Below are 17,866 nucleotides of genomic sequence, written 5' to 3'. Positions count from 1 at the left end.
ACAACACTTCGGAAGATGTAAGATAGAGGGGAAGTAAATTTAGGTTTTCTCCTCTCCACCAAGCACCTGTGTGGTGTGGAGAGACAGCTGGAAAGTGGACTGGTTTGTGCTGCAGGATGCAGAAGTGGCTCAGGAATTAGAGATAGAGCAGGGATGGATAAGGTAGAGTACGTATACATATATATATATATATATACATATTGAATTGTACACTTGAAACTCACAGGATTTCATTAAGCAATGTCGCTGTAATAAAAACAAACAAACAGACAAATAAAAATTTTAAAAAAGAGAATAGTTATGAACCCCAGATCCCTCTTCCCAATCTACCCAGCCAGGCAACTATACCATCCCTCCCCTACAGAAGGTTTGTCATCAGGTGAGGCTCAACAGAAAAGGCTTTGGAGTCTAGATTTCAGAACATAGCTAGACACCAGATGTTGTACTGAAAATGGGAATTTCGTAAATGTCTCAGTACCGAAATGTTATTCCCAGCCCCTCCCTCTGCATGACTCATACCTATTCCAGGCAGAAGAAAGGAGAACTCCTCTCAGGGAAAACCAATCTACCTGAGAGGAGAAACACCCTACAGATCTGATGCCTGGAGGACCTCACCTGACCACTTGCCAAGAGACCCACCGGAAAACTAGCTTTGAACACGTACGTGGAGCTCCCATGCATAGATAGTCAAAGATCAAGAGCTATGAGGGAAGTCCACACACACACACACACACACACACACACGCCAAAACAGACAGAAGGAAAAAAAACCTAGGAGGGAACAGAAATAGTGAAGGATTATGATAAAATTTAAGTGTATCCTCAGAAATATGAGGGAACATACCACATCCATGAAACTATTTTAAAGAAAAAAAAATCATAAAACAAGAAAGAATTCTGGAAATTTTAAAAATATTATTACAGATTTTTTTAAATCAATAAAAGGAATGGTCGATATAGTTGAGATCTCCAACGAAGACTAAAATGACAAAGAACAAAAATAAAAAAGAAAAAGACATTGGAGAATCAGACCATGAGGTCAAGTACCACAATAGAGTCCAGTAAGGACAAACCAAGAAAACCGATGGAATTAAGTTATAACTCAATCAAATAAATTTATCCAGAAGTGATGGACAGAAGTTTCCTAGTTAAAAGAGTACTGAGTGTACAGCATAATGAATTTAAAAAGACCTATGCAAGGTACGTCATCATGGAATTTTAGAACATCAGGAATAAAAGCAATATTTCCAAAGAAAGGATGGGAAAAGACAGTTACAAAGCCTCAGGAATTAGAATAGAATCAGTCTTATGGCCAGCAATATGGGGAATGAAAGAAGGTAAAACAGTACCTTCAAAAAGTCTGAGGGAGACATTTTTATACCCAACCAAACTATCTACCTATCAAGCTTGCTATCAATTATAAAGGTTGGATACAGGCATCCAAGTTCTCAAAAAACTGTGGGAAGGTTTGCTCCATCAAAACAATGTAATAACACAAAAGAAAAATCAGAAACAGAGTATTAGGGAAACAGAAGAGCCTATACTAAAGAGAGAGAAAGGGTCTTTCTACAGTGGTAGTACAGGAAAGATGCAGGATGATAGCTGTGGAGCAGGCTGCATGATCCCATATATAAAATTCTAGAAAATGCAAACAAATCTATAGTGACAGGTAATGGATTGGTGGTTGCCTAGAGATAGGAGTAAAGAGAGGAACAGACTATAAAAGGGCATGAGGAAACTTTGGGGGGGGGTGACATTATTTTAATTATAGTAATAGATTCACTGGTGTATACATGGGTTCATGGATACATGTTCACTTTAAATATGCGCATTAGATTGCATATAAACTCTACCCAATAGAGCAGTAAAAATAATTTTTAGGACTGGAGAGAATTTGTGAAGTGGGAGGGAGAAGTATCCACAAAGAAGCCATAGCGATTTTTAAAAAGAAGATAGAAAAGAGAGGATAAAAAGCATACAGGATACACTGGGAAGGTCCAGTGTGTGCAACTGGGGTCCCCAACAGAGGCAAGAGAATCACTTCATGGCAGCAAGAGCAGAAGCCTAAAGGAAGTGAAATGATACCGGCAAAGTAGTAGAAAACACAATAACTGCCAAACTAAATTTCTCTACCCTGAGAAAGCCTCCTTTAATATGAAGGCGGCTAGAGACATTTTCGGATAAACAAGAATGGAGAGCTCTCCAACAGCAGACCGCATCCAAAGAAATCCCATGGGGTGTTTGGGGTGACCGTCCATGACCCTATGAGAAATGAGGGAGTGAGTGGGAAGGAAGCAGAAGCAACAGGTACCATCTCCAGCTGGAGGTCCGATGAAGACCTCGCTCTGTTTCTCCAAAACAGAAGTCTTGGTTCTCCCCTCCCCAGCCTTCCTCAGCTCCACAAATGGCCTTACTCCCCAACGGCTCAAGCCCAAAGGCAGGAGTAAATTCTCATTCCTCTTCCCCTACCCCACTGGACCCAATCTCTGAGTCCAACACGTGTTCTATGTCTGACCATCCCCCTTGCTTAGTCCGAGTTCAAGTCACCATCCTCACTTCCCTGGGCAATAACCTCGTCCAGGGGGTTGGGGAGGGGAGACTTCCATTCATGCGCTCTCTCTCTAACCCAGTCTCCCTGGAGTGATCCTTCGGGAGGAAAAAAGAAAAATCAAACCATGTTACTTCCCTGCTTAAACTCCTTCAACGATTCCACGCTGTGGTCAGAATAAAATTTAAATTCCTGACCACCGCCTTTCCACACCCCCACTCCATGAACCTGCCCTGGCTGAGGCTCTCCCAATATTTCTTCCTGCTGCACCCCCCCCCCCCCACACACACACATGCACCTGCGTCAGCTTCCTGCTCACTCACCCTCCTCCTGCTCCTGGAGCGCACCAAACTGGCTCCTGTTCCCAAGCCTTAGTACCAGAAGTTTCCTCCTCCAGGTCTTGCAAAGCTGGAGCCTTCCAGTCATTCAAAATTACGTCCACAGATAGAGCTTCCATAACCAACCAACTCAACGTGGCCTCCCTCCACCTGAGACGTTCCGCCGTCACAGCACTGGGGTTTACCTTACTTGCAGCACTTGGCATCTGAAATCATCTTGTTTATTAACTCACTGGTTTGTTGACCGTACCCCCCTGCCCCCCACCATCCCTGACAGAGTATAAGTTTCACTAGAACAAAAACCATTCTCCTCCCGTGAATTGCTGAAATGCCAATGCCCATTCCTGGACGTTGTCTTCAAACTTAAAGGAAAGCTGAGAGACCCCTTGGAGCGGGGCGGTTACTTAACAATACTTGTTAATGAGAGGTGAGTATAACGGGACTGCCAAGGAGCACGGGGCGCCAGTCGAAGGCAGACGGCATCAACTTTGTATTTTCCAAGACTTCCCCCAGCTACTCCTGACAGCCCAGGAGGAGTGTAGCAAGGGAGATAAGCGAGACAAACCAAACCTGTGGTGTGAGGGGTGGACAGGGCCAAAGGTCAAAGGATTATGATATCACTGAATGGCTGAAAAAGCCAATTGGAATAGGCCCCCAGCTGGGAGCTGGTGGATTAGGATGGATTAACACAGAAGGACCAAGGACCTAAGGTCAAACCAATACCACAGGCACTGTGGATGGATGGCACTGTGGGTAGAAGGCTGAGTTCCAAAGGCGGAGGCTCTGATTGGAGAGTTTGGAGGTGCATGCTTTATGCACCTGGACTCAAGCTGCTGAGTCCAGAGACCTCTAGTCTATGCCTACATTACTGGGCCCTCTACCCCCCAAGGCTGCCTCTGGGGTTAGTTCTTCAGCCTCTGGGGGCAGCTAGTGCAGCGGCACAAATAGGTGTGGCCCCTCTGGTTGACTCAATCCTTCTATAATTATCATCTTGGCTGAAGAGGACAGTGACCAGCCACGGAAATGCTAAGCGAGGAGATCACATCAAGAAAACCTAATTCTTGAGCACCTAGAATTCTCTTTACTTCAGCTAAGAATTTTTTTCCTAACTCCTCTTAACAGGGTTATCAGAACCTGTGAGGAAAAGAGAGAACAGGCTGTGTGGATGGCAAGCAAGCACGAAATCCCGATCTGGACTCAGCGACAAAGAGAATCCTAAAAAGAGTAGAGGCAATTTCTCCTCCTGAATGACAGAGAAGGGGTGTGGGCTCAGCCTAGCTGCGAGGGGCCTGGGTCAGGCTGCTCACCTCATCTCTCAGGAGCATTACTCACAAAAAGGGAAGGACCGAGGAGTCCCCAGTTGGGGTCACCAGATGTAGCAAATAAAAATACAGGACACCCAGTTAAATTTGAATTTCAGATAAATAGCGAACTTTTTTTTTTAGTATATCTATATGCACCATGCAATATTAGTATACGTTGGTAATGATTATTCGTTGTTTATTTGAAATTCAAATTACCTGGACATTTGCATCCCTCATCCTACATGTTAGAGAAAGGGTCCCAGCATTGGATCCAGCCATTAGACACAGGACACTTCCCGAGCGGCTGTGCTGGGAGGCCAAGTATTCTGGACATGGACAATGGTGGATAAATGTCCTTACATTTATTATTTAAAGATGAGAGAATTAATGGGTTATATATACATATATAAGATATACACAAACTATAGCTATATAAATGCATTACATGAATATATTAGACTGCGTTTTACAGCTGTTATAAATTGCTTTCCGCCTTTACCCAATAATAAGAAAACGGAAGTGCGAGGCGGTGAGTTAAAATGGCTGCGTTTTGTCAGATGCTCTGGTGTGCATAGTTTGTTGGATACGTGCGTTAACTTATAAACCTGCACTGCTCCTGTTTCCCATCACATTTCCCCTCACAGATTAAGGTTTTTGGAGGGGAGAAACCAAGCGAGCCAACCTCCAAAGTAAATATATTCTCAGGCTTGTGGTGTAGCTAAGTTTATTTTCCATTTGTCACAATCACTCTCCAAGTAACCACAGTACAAAATATCGTGGGCCCAAGAGAGGACAAATGCAGAGCGTCCCTGAGTCACTATTTATTTTCTTTGAGTGGTGATAAAAACCAGGTCATTCTCAATCATGGAAACACAGACCTGGGCGTTCTGAAACATATGCTGTGTTCCGTTTATATAATTCCTAGAGGCAGTGTTTTCCGAAGCAGAGGAAAGATGGCAAAGAACTTCTCTACCCAACTGAGCATTCTGGCCCAATTAATGTCTACAAACCTAAGGAAAAAAGGAGTGTCTCAACGTTGTAGCTCTTTCTCCCAGCCTCTCAGTAAGACATTCTTAAGGACTAACAAATGTCAGCATGCAGTTTAGCCCTTGATCACTGCTCTGCAAAGGAGAAAAAAAAAAAGGAAAGACCATTTTAAAAAATCGCTGGAATGGCTGATGGAACATGTCTCTGAAGTTATTGTGGGGAAGCCTCACACAACTGAAGCGATAGCTCTTAATTTACAACCTGGGCTGGCAGTCTGTTCCAGACTGACTCAACACCTCTGAATAACGCATCTCAGCGCACCTAAGTGTCTCCTGCCCAAGAGCCCAAGAGGGCGGGGCAACTTGAAGAAAAGATACACAGGCCCAGATGGTGCACATCTGGCCAAAATTTAGTAGAAAAAGAAATCAACGTCTCAAATCCACAGACAGGTGTTTGAGACTTCCCAGGAGGCCTGTTTAGGAAGGGCAACGGGGATGGATCTAAACTGGTGGCTGCTTAAGGCACAAGGAACGTTCCTGAGGTATAATAGAGAACAGGAAGGAGTCTGCACGAACCCAACAGGTGGCCGGAGCGTGGGGGCCCTGTTGTCCACTCTCTCTTGAAAATTGCATTATTTCGAAAACATTTAAATTATTTAGGCGATTGTAACCGAGACATCTTTAATAATGCACCAAACAGCAGGCACCGGGTTGAAATCAATTAGGCTCCACGGCTAAATTATAAGGTAGAAATTTACAAGAGAACGGATAGGGACTGTAGGTATATACGCCTGCCAGGGACAATTATATTAGGAACCAAATGGGTACTGCCTCGTCATTTAAGCAGCAGGAAGGAAACAAAATGGCTGGGTGCTCTTAAACATAGGGCAATACTAAAAAATGAAAATGAGGAGGCCCGCCCTCTGAGCAGGGTGCCGGGTGGTCAAGAGAAAATGCGGAGAACAATGGCGGCAGGAACAGATCCCACCCTGGAGGCTTCCTGTGCAAAGGCGAGTCAGCAAGCACGTGGGGCCTCGGGGAGCCTCCCGCCGGGTGGGCTCCGGAGAGCGGCCCGAGAGGGGCCATGTGGACCCCGGGTACAGCCCGCACGGGGGGCCGGCACGGGACACACGGAGGTGCTGCGGGAGCCCGTCCCCGCGGTGCCCAGAGGGTGACGCTCGCCGGGTGCGACCGCGACGTCCCCCTTGCCAGTCCTGGCACAGCCCCAGGGCCGGGCTTTCGGTCCGCGGGCAGCACGTGGCGGCGCCCCCGGCGCGGGGTCCCGCTCTCGGCCGCGCGGGGGCGCAGGGCGCAGGCGCGGGGCTCGCGGGCGCGGGCGGCTGCGGCGCGGCTCCAGGCCGCCAGGGGCCGCTGTGGCGCCGCCGGCCCGGCCCGCGCTGTCCGCGCTCACGATCGCCGGTCCCTCTTGAGCACGGCCTTGCCGGTTTGGCGGGGTGAAAGGTTGCGAAGATGGCGACGGCCTTGAGCGAGGAGGAGCTGGACAATGAAGACTATTACTCGTTGCTGAACGTGCGCAGGGAGGTGAGGCCTGCGGTGGGGCGCCGTCGGGGCTGAGGCCGGGCCGCGTCGTTCGGGAGGTCCGAGCCGGCGGCGACCGCCTCGTTCCCGCCGCGGGCAGCCGGGGCCGGCGGGCAGGCCGCGTGACCCCGCTTGACGTGCGCGACCGCCGGCCTACCGGGTGGCCCCCAGCGCCCCGACGCCTGCTCCGGGGGTGTCGCGGCCGGCCTCTGCCCCTGCTCTCGGCCGCCAGTGAGCCGCATGCGCTGCGTCCAGGCGAGGCCCAAGCCCTCCGCACCTGCAGGGGGGGACGGGGTGCGGGCGGTGCAGGTGGAGTCGAGTTCCCAGGTCCCCCGGACCTGGTGCCACGCTCGACTCGCCCGCCTGCCCCGCCCGAGGGGCCGTGTCATCGCCCCCGGCCGGAGGGATGGGAAACTGAGTCTCAGGCATCAAGGTCAAAGCCACCAGGGACCCTCCCCAGGGGTCCCTCCGGTCCCGGAGTCTTCCTTGGGGACGTCTGGCCTCTGAGATGTGTCCAGGCTCAGGCACGTGTGTCGTGTCCTCCTTTCCCCCGAGCGTCTGTCCAGAAATGGAAGGAAGGGCCTCCCGGGCACAGAGCCTCCATTGAGAGGCTGCAGATTATTAGGGCGAAGCTCCGAAACCGGGAGACAAGTGGGGTCCCAAGGACGGCCTCAGCCTATGCGCCCGTTTCCACATGCCCGGTGCTGGTACCTTGTTTCTTCTCCGAATAAAAGATCTTGAGGGAGCGTCTCACGCGGAATAGGGGCTCGGGAAGTTTCCTTGTCGACTAGTCCAGTCACGATTCAACGTGAAGGGCAGGAAGGTTTCCAAGGTCAAGTCAGAAGGTGGCTCCTTCCTCTCGAAGCTACGGAGTTCGGTCTTCCCAGCCCTGCCAGAGAATCACGAACTCCATTTCTCAGCGATCAGAACTTGCTGGGTTTGGCCTCCGGGGCAAATCCCCTCAAGTATGAGTTGTCAGGGTTTGTCTGCCTAACGTTAACTCGGCTGACTTTTTCTGAGTGCTGAATTATCACTTCATGTTATCTTGTTCTCAGTCAGCCCTGAAGGTAGGTGTGATAATAATTCTTGATTCAAAGCTGAGGAAACTGAAGCAGAGAGAGATTGAGAAACTTGCCAGAAGTTAAAGCACTAAAAAGTGCGAAAACCTGAATTCAGCCCTGGGCAGTCTGATTCTGGAGCCCCAACTCCTGACCTCTGTGCCATGTAGTCAGTCACCCTAGCTTACCAGTCCTCAGACTGCAGAGCTGCTGCTTCTGGTACTGTGTGCCTGGGCACCCCACACCAGAACCCCTCAAATATGTTAGCTGCTATTTACTATAAAAAACACCCAATGAACTAGTTTGGGGAATTGCAAATCATGTTAGGCTGCCATAGTGCACCTGGAGTTCTTGTAAATAATCGACAGTAAGGCTTTGGGGCAAATCACTTTGGCCTTCAGTTTCTTTCCCTTTGGGTGAAGCTCTTTGACTAGTTATTCTTTAAGTTTTCTCTGGTTCTTAGAAGGAAAGCAGTCAATGAAACCAGCCTTTCTGAAATCAGCCTTTCTTGTCACTCGTTGGTAGTTAGCTGGGTTATTAGTAACTGAGCAGCCACTGACCAGGCTTACTAAATCTTAGGCAGCTGCAAATAATCAAGAAGATCTATAATAATAGGCTTGGCCAGAGTCTTAGGCAAACAGTTGTCAAAAGTATAAACTGCTGGAATTTGAAGGTCTGCCATTGTTACTCAGCTGATGGGTGGGAGCCAAAGAAATAGTTCTTAAAGGAAAAAAAAAAATTATTTCTCTCTGAGTAAAGGCATTTCCCATGTTTATGGCCTTGGGTGAAATCTCTATGATACACGTCCTCTTGCTTAAGTCACTTCGTGTGGCCTTGGTCAACAAACTCAGTGCAAAAGGTATATTGGGCTAATTTTATCTCTGGATTCTGTACAAGAAGCTCCAAAGATGATCTCTGGACTTGATATCTACTAGGGTTTTTTTGTGAAATTGGAAGTCAACCTGAAGTTGAAACGAAGTGAATTAGTTGGAGAGTTACAGAAAAAGTAGAAGTGATTTTAATTAGGACAAGTGGTGGGAAGAAGGTAACACCTGTGTATGTGTTTGCCATCAGTTCTACAGCTTGGCGCCATTTCAGTATACCCCTAGGAGGTGAGATCCTGTTCCCACCTTCAAGAGTATCTTCAAAACTCTCAGTGTTCAGAAGTTCAGACCCTTCTCCCTAGGAATCTCAGGTAGAAGCGACCTGACACAAATCCAAGGAATTCTATTTGAAAATGTAAAAATTACAAGCGTAATACATGTAGTTACAACAATTGGAGTAATTAGAAATGTCAGAAGTCAACTTGAGAATCTCCCTTCCTGGGTGTTAAACTTTAAAATATCCCTTTGAATTGTATTCCAGAGAGTAAAACAGGCAGCTAGGCAGGACCACCAAATTCTGCTATCCACAAGACTTGTAGGGTCTTTAATGATTCATTTTCTCTAGTGTTCTGGATTTTCTGATGGGAGTAGAGCTTTTGTCTGCCTGCCACACGTTGTGGGGAAGAGTAGTTTGTCATTACCTGGGCACACAAACCAGAGTGCCATCTCTGGCTTGTATAGTCAGATGCATCATCAGGTGCCTAAAATCTAACTGAGCTGAGAGTTCTGAGATGATTTTCCAAAATGTAGTTGGAGAAAGGATTCTTGAACAATAAATCAGAGTGAAATGTTCTTGATCTTTATACATTTTGAAAACATTTTAATTGACATATGTTAAACCTAATTTATTCCTAAATAATTTACACTAATCCCTGCTTTATCGATGTTGAATTTACCTTTGAAAGTTTCGTTTTTGTGTATGTCATTCAGCAGTGTGAATAACCAAGTTTTAAGATCTCTCATCCCAGTCGTTTTTAGCCTTAAAGAAGCCAAGCTCCTTTTCAAGTTTTAAATACCTAACACACACACACACACACACACACACACACACACACACACAGAGTTGATGAGTAAAAAATAAACTGAAGTAAAAAGGTTTTCTTCTTGTAGTGCACGAGTGTAGGTGGGTGTTCCAGGATCTTCATCCTCAGAGCAATCATGAAACTAGAATCATCACCGACCAATAAAACGTTTTCCCAAAGGCCCTGCATTTTCGTTCCTTCCCTGGCATAGGCTACGGTGTTCTTTACACAAGTTTTGGTTGTCTGGGTTTCTTTCTCTGGCTGCAGGTCACACCACAGAGTGGGGCAGACATTCGGGATTGGACTGCAGAGGGAAGGAAAGGGCCACTTCTCACCATCAGGATCGACCAGGGAGCAAGGTCACCTAAACCCCCAGTGAGAATGGGTTGGCCCTGTGCAGAAACTGATACGGGGGTCGTCAACTAGGCACACTCAGGCCCCGCTAAATAGGTGAGGCGTGTGTGTTTATTGATTCATTACTCATCTAACCTCATTACAGGCGGGTGATTTAGTCTTAGGGCTATAAAACTGGGTCTGAGAAGGTCATTCCTCAGTAAGTGTCTCATCTATGACGTTATGTTCAAAGTTTAGTATTGAGGACCATGACCCCGCTTGGACTGTGTGCGTCGCGCAAGTAGGATGTAAGCCTTCGTTGTCCAAAAACCTAACTTACCCAGAGGATCACATTTCTCCAGTGTCCTGGAAATAAAGGCCGAGGGGCACGGTCATTAGGAGCAGGAGTTTCAGCACACACTGTCACTCGAGTGACCTTGAACAGGTCATTTCAAAGTTCTGTTTAATTATCTGCCACAGTGCTTGGTAGAGTTTCTGAGAGCGCGCAAGGAGACAGCACTGTGGAACTCTGCCAGCGTGGGAACCCGGTTTGACTCTTCTAGGAGTTTCTGTGCCTCTAGGCTAGTAGTTTAACCTCTTTGCGTTTTCTTTGACATTGAGATGTAGATAACAGGTAACAGTGTATTAAGGACTTGACCTTGAGCCAGGACGTTGTATATTGGAGCATTCCAGTGTAGTGAGACTATGTATCAAATGCCCGGCTTTGGTAGATATTTAGTTAATATTTATTGTTATTTCTTGAATTTTGATAAGCATGAGGTTTTGCTTATTTTACAAAGATATACATGTACAAGCTTTTGATGAAGCCTTGTTATGCTTCATCCTGGCTACATTTGCTGTCCATCTTGTACTAATGAAAAACGGTGCCAGAACTTATGGTTAGCATTAGGTTATGAATTCCCAAAGCTTTCTTTGCTCTCTGTGTTCAAAAGATTGAGTTTATTTTCTTCCAAAGACAGTTATCTCTCTGCCTCCTGCAAGGTCATGAGTTTGACTTGGAGGGCAGTGGGGCGGGGTTTCCAGAAGCTGGGGCTAAGCAGAAGAGTAGGGTGCGAGGTATAGTGCAGAAAGCATCGGGGGTAAAGATGGTGTGGGCCCCAAAGATAAGGTTGTGAGCTGTCAGCTTTGAAGAGACCGGGCAGAGAGGGGAGGATCCGATCAGAGGCAAAGGTTCTGCCTTTCATGGACAACACAACTGAGCACTGCGGGTCAGGAGTACTCCCAGGGGGACCAGAGGCCTCTGGTCGTCTTGCCTCTGGGTAGAGAGGGAGCCGTTAGGATATGCAGCTAGTTCTTCCAATTCATCTCATAATGTGATCAGCAACAGCATGAGGTGAAATTTAAAAATGTTTTCTTTAACGAACCATAAGCTAGTTATTACCTTTCTGCTTTGGGCATTTCAAACAATTGCTTCTTGAAATTTTAATGCTCTAGCTCTGCATTATCTACGAAAATACCTCATTTTTTGCTTTCTTAAAGAGAATCTAATTGAAAGCTTTTACATTTGCTGGGAGTTCAGTAATAAAACAACGGAGAAGAAAATGTTAGGCACACGAGCTGTAGGTTTTATGCGGCCGTCAAATTGTAATGTTCACCTTTTTATTAAATGTTCATTTTAATTTTACTTATGTATTTTATTTATACCCTACCTTGTTCAAGAAATGATTTAAGACAACTAATAGGGATGAAAAACTAAAATAGCATAAATGTTTAAAAGGGGGCCCCTCTCCCCCCCCAAATGAGAACACTTTTGGCAGTATCGCTGCTCGTGAGCCCCATTGTGGCACACACGTCGCACAGACGCCCCCCGGGGGACGCTCGCAGCTGGAACCTCTGTGAGGGTGGCCTGTGCCGGGATCCTCTTTGGCTCTTGGACTTGCGGGCGAGGAGCACACGGCGCGCCCACCCGAGCTCGCGGGAGCCAGAACGTTCCTGGGAGTAAAATGCCAGCAGACGTCAGCCACAAGGAGTCTGCGCGTGTGGGCGGGACGTGGCAGATGGACCCGGATGAGCGAAAGCGTAAGGTCAGGGTTTTAGGGAACCATGAGCCAAACTCCTGATGCGAAGGTGGGATCCAGACCACTAGTTTGGACCCGTAAAGGAACCTGAGCTCATTTCTCTGAGATATTGGCTTTTTTTTTTTTTTTTTTAACTGTTGTGTCTCAAAGGCACCAAATAAGCATCTGGACGTGGCCAGGAGGAGAAATGAAAACAGTCGTGCAGTGGCGGTAGGAAGATATTGCCTAAGCCTTTGACGTGACCTCTGATCAGGAGCCAGAACTCCTGCCGCTGCGGCCCATGGGTGCTGTGAGCGTCACCCTCTGCCCCACAAGCCTCAAAGGGCACGTGGGCCTTGCCTTCCTTTTTGGTGTTTAAGAATTCTGTTGTGACTGATTGCTTAAGACTTTTTCGAACTTATATTGCCATCTTGGGGGTAATGGGTTCTGTGAATTTTCAAAGTTCCTTCTAAGTGGAATTTAAGGGTCAAAGGTTATTCCTAGTTACAGAAACTTGGACCGGTTTGCTCACCCTCCTGTTTCGCTTTTCTGACTTATTCATGATATTTCTCTCTAAAGCCCACCTTTCCGAAGTGAAGTCTCGAAATGACCACAGGAGGCCAACTTCCAAGGTCCTGTGAAGTGCGGTGTGTCCACCGGACCCCCGTAGTCAGCACGGGCGTGTTACGGGACAGCTGAAGCGTTAGGCCCCGGGGCGTTTGTTGGTGATTATTTGGAAAGGCCAGATACGTTAGTGGAGCTTTGAAAAGGGGTCAGCAACTTCAAGAGCAAAGCCCTCGAAGTCAGGTTCAAGTCTGACTTTCTAGCAGCCTGATCAGAGGCAAGGTAGTTAACCTCTCTGGGCCTGTTTCTTTATTCATAAAATCCAGACAGTAATTTTTTTTTTTTTTTTTTTTTTTTTTTTGCCATAAGGCTGTTGGGAGAATTAAGCAAGAATGCATAAGTGCCTAGCATAGTAATGGGCATATTATGGAAAGTAAATGCCAGTGTATTTTTATCAGTGTCATGAGTAGAAAGGTAGTAAGGAATGCTCATATTGATGTGTTGGAGTTCTTTTACATGATTCGGATGAGTCTTTTGTCTGGTAGGCGTACTGTCAAGATCTGGTCCCTCTCCGTAGGTCACCTTTCACTCCTGAAAGTATCTGCTTTATGGACCTGAGTTTGATTTGAGCCAGGCTACGCACGTTACTAATTTCTGGCCAGCTTTTGGGTCAAGGCCCATGTCCATCTTAGACGAGTCATTTAATCTTTTCCATCCTCACTATTTTTGTCTGTAAAATGGGGGTTCTCGTAGCAACCCTAAGATGTTTCGTGAGTGTTAAAGTATTAAATAAGGAGGTGTCAGTGGAACAGTTTTCCTGCTGTACGTCCATATGAGTGCTTGTGACACCACTGGGAACTCGAAATCCCCTCGGGCCCCTGTGTGCTCTGCGTCCTCCTCCTCCACCTTGCCAGGTGCTCATTCTCTGTCCTCCGCAGAATTTTCCCAGGCTCGGTCCTCACCAGCATGGCTCCCGGCCCGCATCTCTGCCTTCTGGGCATCGTGCTTAGGTGTTTGAGTTCACCTTGTCCCAAGGGCTGATTGCCACCCAGTTTCTCCCACACCTGTGCGTCCACGCCCGACCTTGCACGCTGAGCCCCTCTCACCTGTCCCAGAGACCCACCCAGTCCCGAATCCTCTGGTTCCAGCCCACGTGATCCCTTCGTTTCCATTTCGACTTCTAAGCTGCTGCCCAGCCGCGCACAGTCTCAACCCTGCCTCTCTGTTGTAGTTTCCTTTCGGGCCTCCGGTTGGCTTTTGTCAGTTTTAGTCAAGCTATACCAAAGTAATACTAACAAACCATTAATATCGCTGATAATAAAACTGATCCCATTAGTTCTCTACCCAGACACCTTGTGTGCCTTCCTGTTGTTCACCGGGAAAGCGTCTCACTCTTGGCCCCTTTTTTAAAGCTCGCTGTAGGTTAGACGTCTACATGCTCTGCCTGCTTTGTGGCGACGTTCTCCCGGCTTGCACTGCAAAGCAAGCCCCGCGTGGTCAGACGGCGGTGGCCGCCCGGTTCACCAGCACATGCCCAGCGCAGTGTGGCGCTTCACCACGTGTCTGCGGAACGAATGAGCAGGTGCGTGGATGGCCACGTTCATCTCTCGCCCACTTTCTGCCCACGTGCACTCCTTTCCAGGGAGCGTTCTTTTCTCCTGAAGGGGCCCAGCCCGTCTTGAATACCTTAGCAGATCCAAAATGCACCTTTTGCATCCCAAAGCGATCCCTCCACCTCCAGGATGTGTCTTTAAACTCTGATTGCCCTGAACTCACCTCCTCACCATGGATATTGTTTCGTTAAATCCATGTGCGCAGGTTTTATGCACCTAGTTTGTAATCTCCTTGAGGGCAGGGACTGACTCTTTGGTCCCGCCCGTCGTCCCCCCCCCCCCCAGCTGTGGTGCTTCGAGCGGGGTGGCACTCAGCAGAGGCACTGAGTTGCAGTGGTAAGGCTGTGATCGCTTTGCATTTCTGGCAGCAAATCATTCTAGAAGGATATATTAGAGTTTATCAGTTACCAGTTTGGAAAATCTACATTTTCACTTTCGAAAATCAGTTAAAGTCAGGTACAGGAGGAAGAGGACAAACGCCAACGCAACTTTGCGCTGGGGCCAGGTGAGCCCAGGCTGGGGGAGAGCGAGGCGCGGAGAGCGAGGCGGGGAAGGCCCGCGTCCCCTGCTGGGCCTGTCCTTTTCCGTCTGGCAGCTATTGATTATCTTCCTCTCCTGTTTCTTGATTGCGGTGGAAAAGGTTACTTGTTTATCATCTTTTATTCTAGCACCAGTAATGACATTTGCAAAAGTAAACAAGCTTCAGGTGGATTAGATTTTTTTTTTTACAGTTCTTTCTTCCGTCGGTTAAATAAGGCTGCATTTCTACAATAGACTTAGGTCTCACTTGACATCCTGTCCTACTTGAGATGCTCCTTACGAAGATGGCTCAGGCAGAACGAGCTAGTACCGTCTGCCCTGTGCCCGACGTAGCGGCCGAGTCTGCGTACGTCGCCGGGCTCTCTTACTGTCCGCAGATGGGCCCCGTGTTTGGGGACTCCGTGCAGGCCCTCCGGAGATGTTCCACTCGTCTGCGCTAGGCCCGGAAGACGCTGTCACAGCATGGCCGTGCCTTGCATGGGCAGCGCTTCCAACCAGTGGGAGCCTTTACGGAACGAAGCAGGAAATTTTTCCAAGCCTGGCTCAGTGGTGGCGTTTCAGTGCCTGATGAGTGAGTGGCTTCGTCCCAGCATAATCACGATCTGCTCAGTGACACCACGTAATGGCGAACACCCTTTCTCTTCATTTAGCGGCCCTGACTCAGCACAAAGCGCCCATGCTGTCTTGGTGTTAATTAACTCTGAAATCTGTTTTTCCCTTTCAATTGTATGCGTACCAAGCATCGTCAAAAATTACAGGTTTTTATTAGCTGATGCAGTTTATTTCGATTAGATTGTCGTGGAACATATGGACAGTAATGAATCTTCAATTGTGGTGATTAGGCAGACTTCCCAAAATGCAGTAGAATATAGTTTGTGGACACTTAGTTGCTGAAATACAGCAATGCAGATATAGCCGGAAAGTTGGAGCTTGAAATGACAGGCTTCGGCAGCAAATATCCTGATGGCTTTGCTGTCCCTAAAGTGAACGTAAATATGGGGTGTTACTCAGTTTTTGTTTGCAGGCTCTATTAGGTCTTCAAAGTGTCAGGTTACGCATGCTGTGCACCAAACCTTTGGGCCCTTGGCTTGCCCAGCACGTGCTGGGACTGTACTTCCTGGCCCCCTTGTGGTTCAGGGCGACAGACGTGTGAGGTGAGAGGAGCCAACCTCTGACGCGTGCACATTGCTTGTTCCCACGGCTCCCCCCAATCTACCCATTCTCGACTTTCTGATGTCAAGACCCCTTTACATTCTTAAATTATCGAGGGCCCCAAAGAGCTTTGTTTCCATAGGTTATAGCTAATAATCTTTCATTATAAATTAAAATTAGATAATTGGTAAAACGTAAAACAAGACACAAAGTAAACTTGTATTTATTTCAAGGAAGACGTAAGGGTTTCAAAATCACTATTGAAAAATAATGAAGCTACGTGTAAAGGTATATATAATATACAGATATCATAGCAGATAAGATGAGAGAGAGCTAGTCGAATACACAGTAAAAGAGTTGAGAAACAATTGAGTTAATCTGAAAACTCATGTTTTACCCTAAAAATACACCTGGAAATTTCTAGAAAACATAATACACAGGTGTGCATTTCATTAACCATCAGAACAGTGATGTCATCACACATCACGTGGTCTCAAGAAAATCCCACTGTATAGTTAGGAGAAAATGAGGAAAAGAAAAAAATAAAACAGCTTCGTTTCGACCTGTGGACCCCCTAAAAGGGCCTCGGAAATCCTAGGTTAAAGAGTCCTAAAAGTTTCTGGAAGGACCGTGGCTGTCTCACCAGCAGTCCTGTGAGCTAGCAAACAGTGGAGCATGCAGTTAAAAATCCTCAGGGAAAAATACTTCTAAGCTAGAATTCTATACTCAACAGCTAGTTATCAAGTACAAAGGTAGCATATGAGAACATTTTGAGAGATGCAAAGTCTAAAAACTTACCTCCCAACCAGTCTTTGTAAAGGAAACTACTAGAGGTTGATGTCCACGAAAATAAACGCTAGAAAGAGACCAGAGGGGACTGACCCGGGAGCTACCTACCCTGGAAGAGGGTGACAGGAAATGGCCCAGTGAAGGGTGCTGAACGTCTGGTCTAACCTAACGTCAGTGTGGAACAGAGAGCTGTGGGAGGAACGCCTCTTAGGGGAGGAACGCGGGATCGATGAACTCTTTGTATTTGAGAGGTGTTTACTACGCGGAGTTGGGGAAGAACCTGTGTTCGATATGTAGGAAAACTAAAGCAGATGGCAAGAACAAGGCAGCTCTCACCTCCAGGAAAAATAAAAAGTTGTTCAGGAGAAGAAATGTGCTCATAGTGTACTGTTGGATTCCGCTTTGGACTGTATCTACAGTCACATGTTTTTGATTCACGGTCGGTCAAATCTGTAGATGGTAAACCCACGAGTATGGGGGGGCCAGCTATATAAGCATATTCAGAAATATAAATGAGAAAAAAATGCTAAAAGAGTTGAAAGTACTTGCATCTGAGGAGTGGGCGAATGCAGTTTTTGGTTACAAGTCTAGTAGTCCTATTTATAAAGTCTGTTTATATAATCCTATTGTTTCTATGGCATCAGCAGTAATAGCCCACTTTCATTTCTGAGTTTAGTGATTTAAATCTTCTCTCTTTCTACCCTTAGTCAATCTAGCTAAGGTTCTGTGTTGATCTTCCCGAAGGACCAACGTTGGGTTTCATCAGTTTCCTCTATCTTCCGTGTCTTGATTTCATTTATCTCTGCTCTAATCTTTATCATTTCCTTCTGCTAGCTTTGAGTTTAGTTTGTTCCTTTGTTTCTAGTTCCTTAAGTTGTCAAGTTAGGTTGTTGATTTGAGACCTTTCTTGTTTTTTACTCGAAACATTTATAGCTGTAAATTCCTCAGCACCGCTTTAGCTACATTCCATAAATTTCGGTCTGCTTCATTTATTTCCATGTATCCGTTGAGTATTTCCTAATTTTCCTTGTGATTTCTTTTTTGATCCATTGGTTATTTAAGCATGTGTTGTTTAATTTCCACAAATTTGGGAGTTTTCCAGTTTTCCTCCTGCTGCTGATTTCTAAGTAACTTCATTCCACTGTCGTTGGAGAATATATTTTGTAGGACATCTATAC

General features: G+C 46.8%; 1 protein-coding gene across 2 annotated transcripts in view; it reads left to right on the top strand.

The window, feature by feature from the left end:
- The first annotated feature begins 6,576 nt into the window (after positions 1-6,576).
- The window catches only part of DNAJC11 (DnaJ heat shock protein family (Hsp40) member C11), a 53,770-nt gene continuing 42,480 nt past the window's right edge, over positions 6,577-17,866 (top strand). Inside the window, exon 1 of one of the 2 annotated variants that reach the window (XM_016165339.2) lies at positions 6,577-6,718. In XM_016165339.2, coding sequence (XP_016020825.1) covers positions 6,647-6,718 — 72 coding nt within the window. In that variant the 5' untranslated portion in view covers positions 6,577-6,646. Of the gene's footprint in view, positions 6,719-7,017; positions 10,130-17,866 lie in introns of those variants that run through there. The other variant, XM_016165340.2, reaches the window with a different exon arrangement.

Source organism: Rousettus aegyptiacus, unplaced genomic scaffold, assembly GCF_014176215.1.
Source record: "Rousettus aegyptiacus isolate mRouAeg1 unplaced genomic scaffold, mRouAeg1.p scaffold_m13_p_1, whole genome shotgun sequence".
Classification (NCBI taxonomy): Eukaryota; Metazoa; Chordata; class Mammalia; order Chiroptera; family Pteropodidae; genus Rousettus; species Rousettus aegyptiacus.
This window is presented reverse-complemented; position numbering and strand designations above follow the sequence as displayed.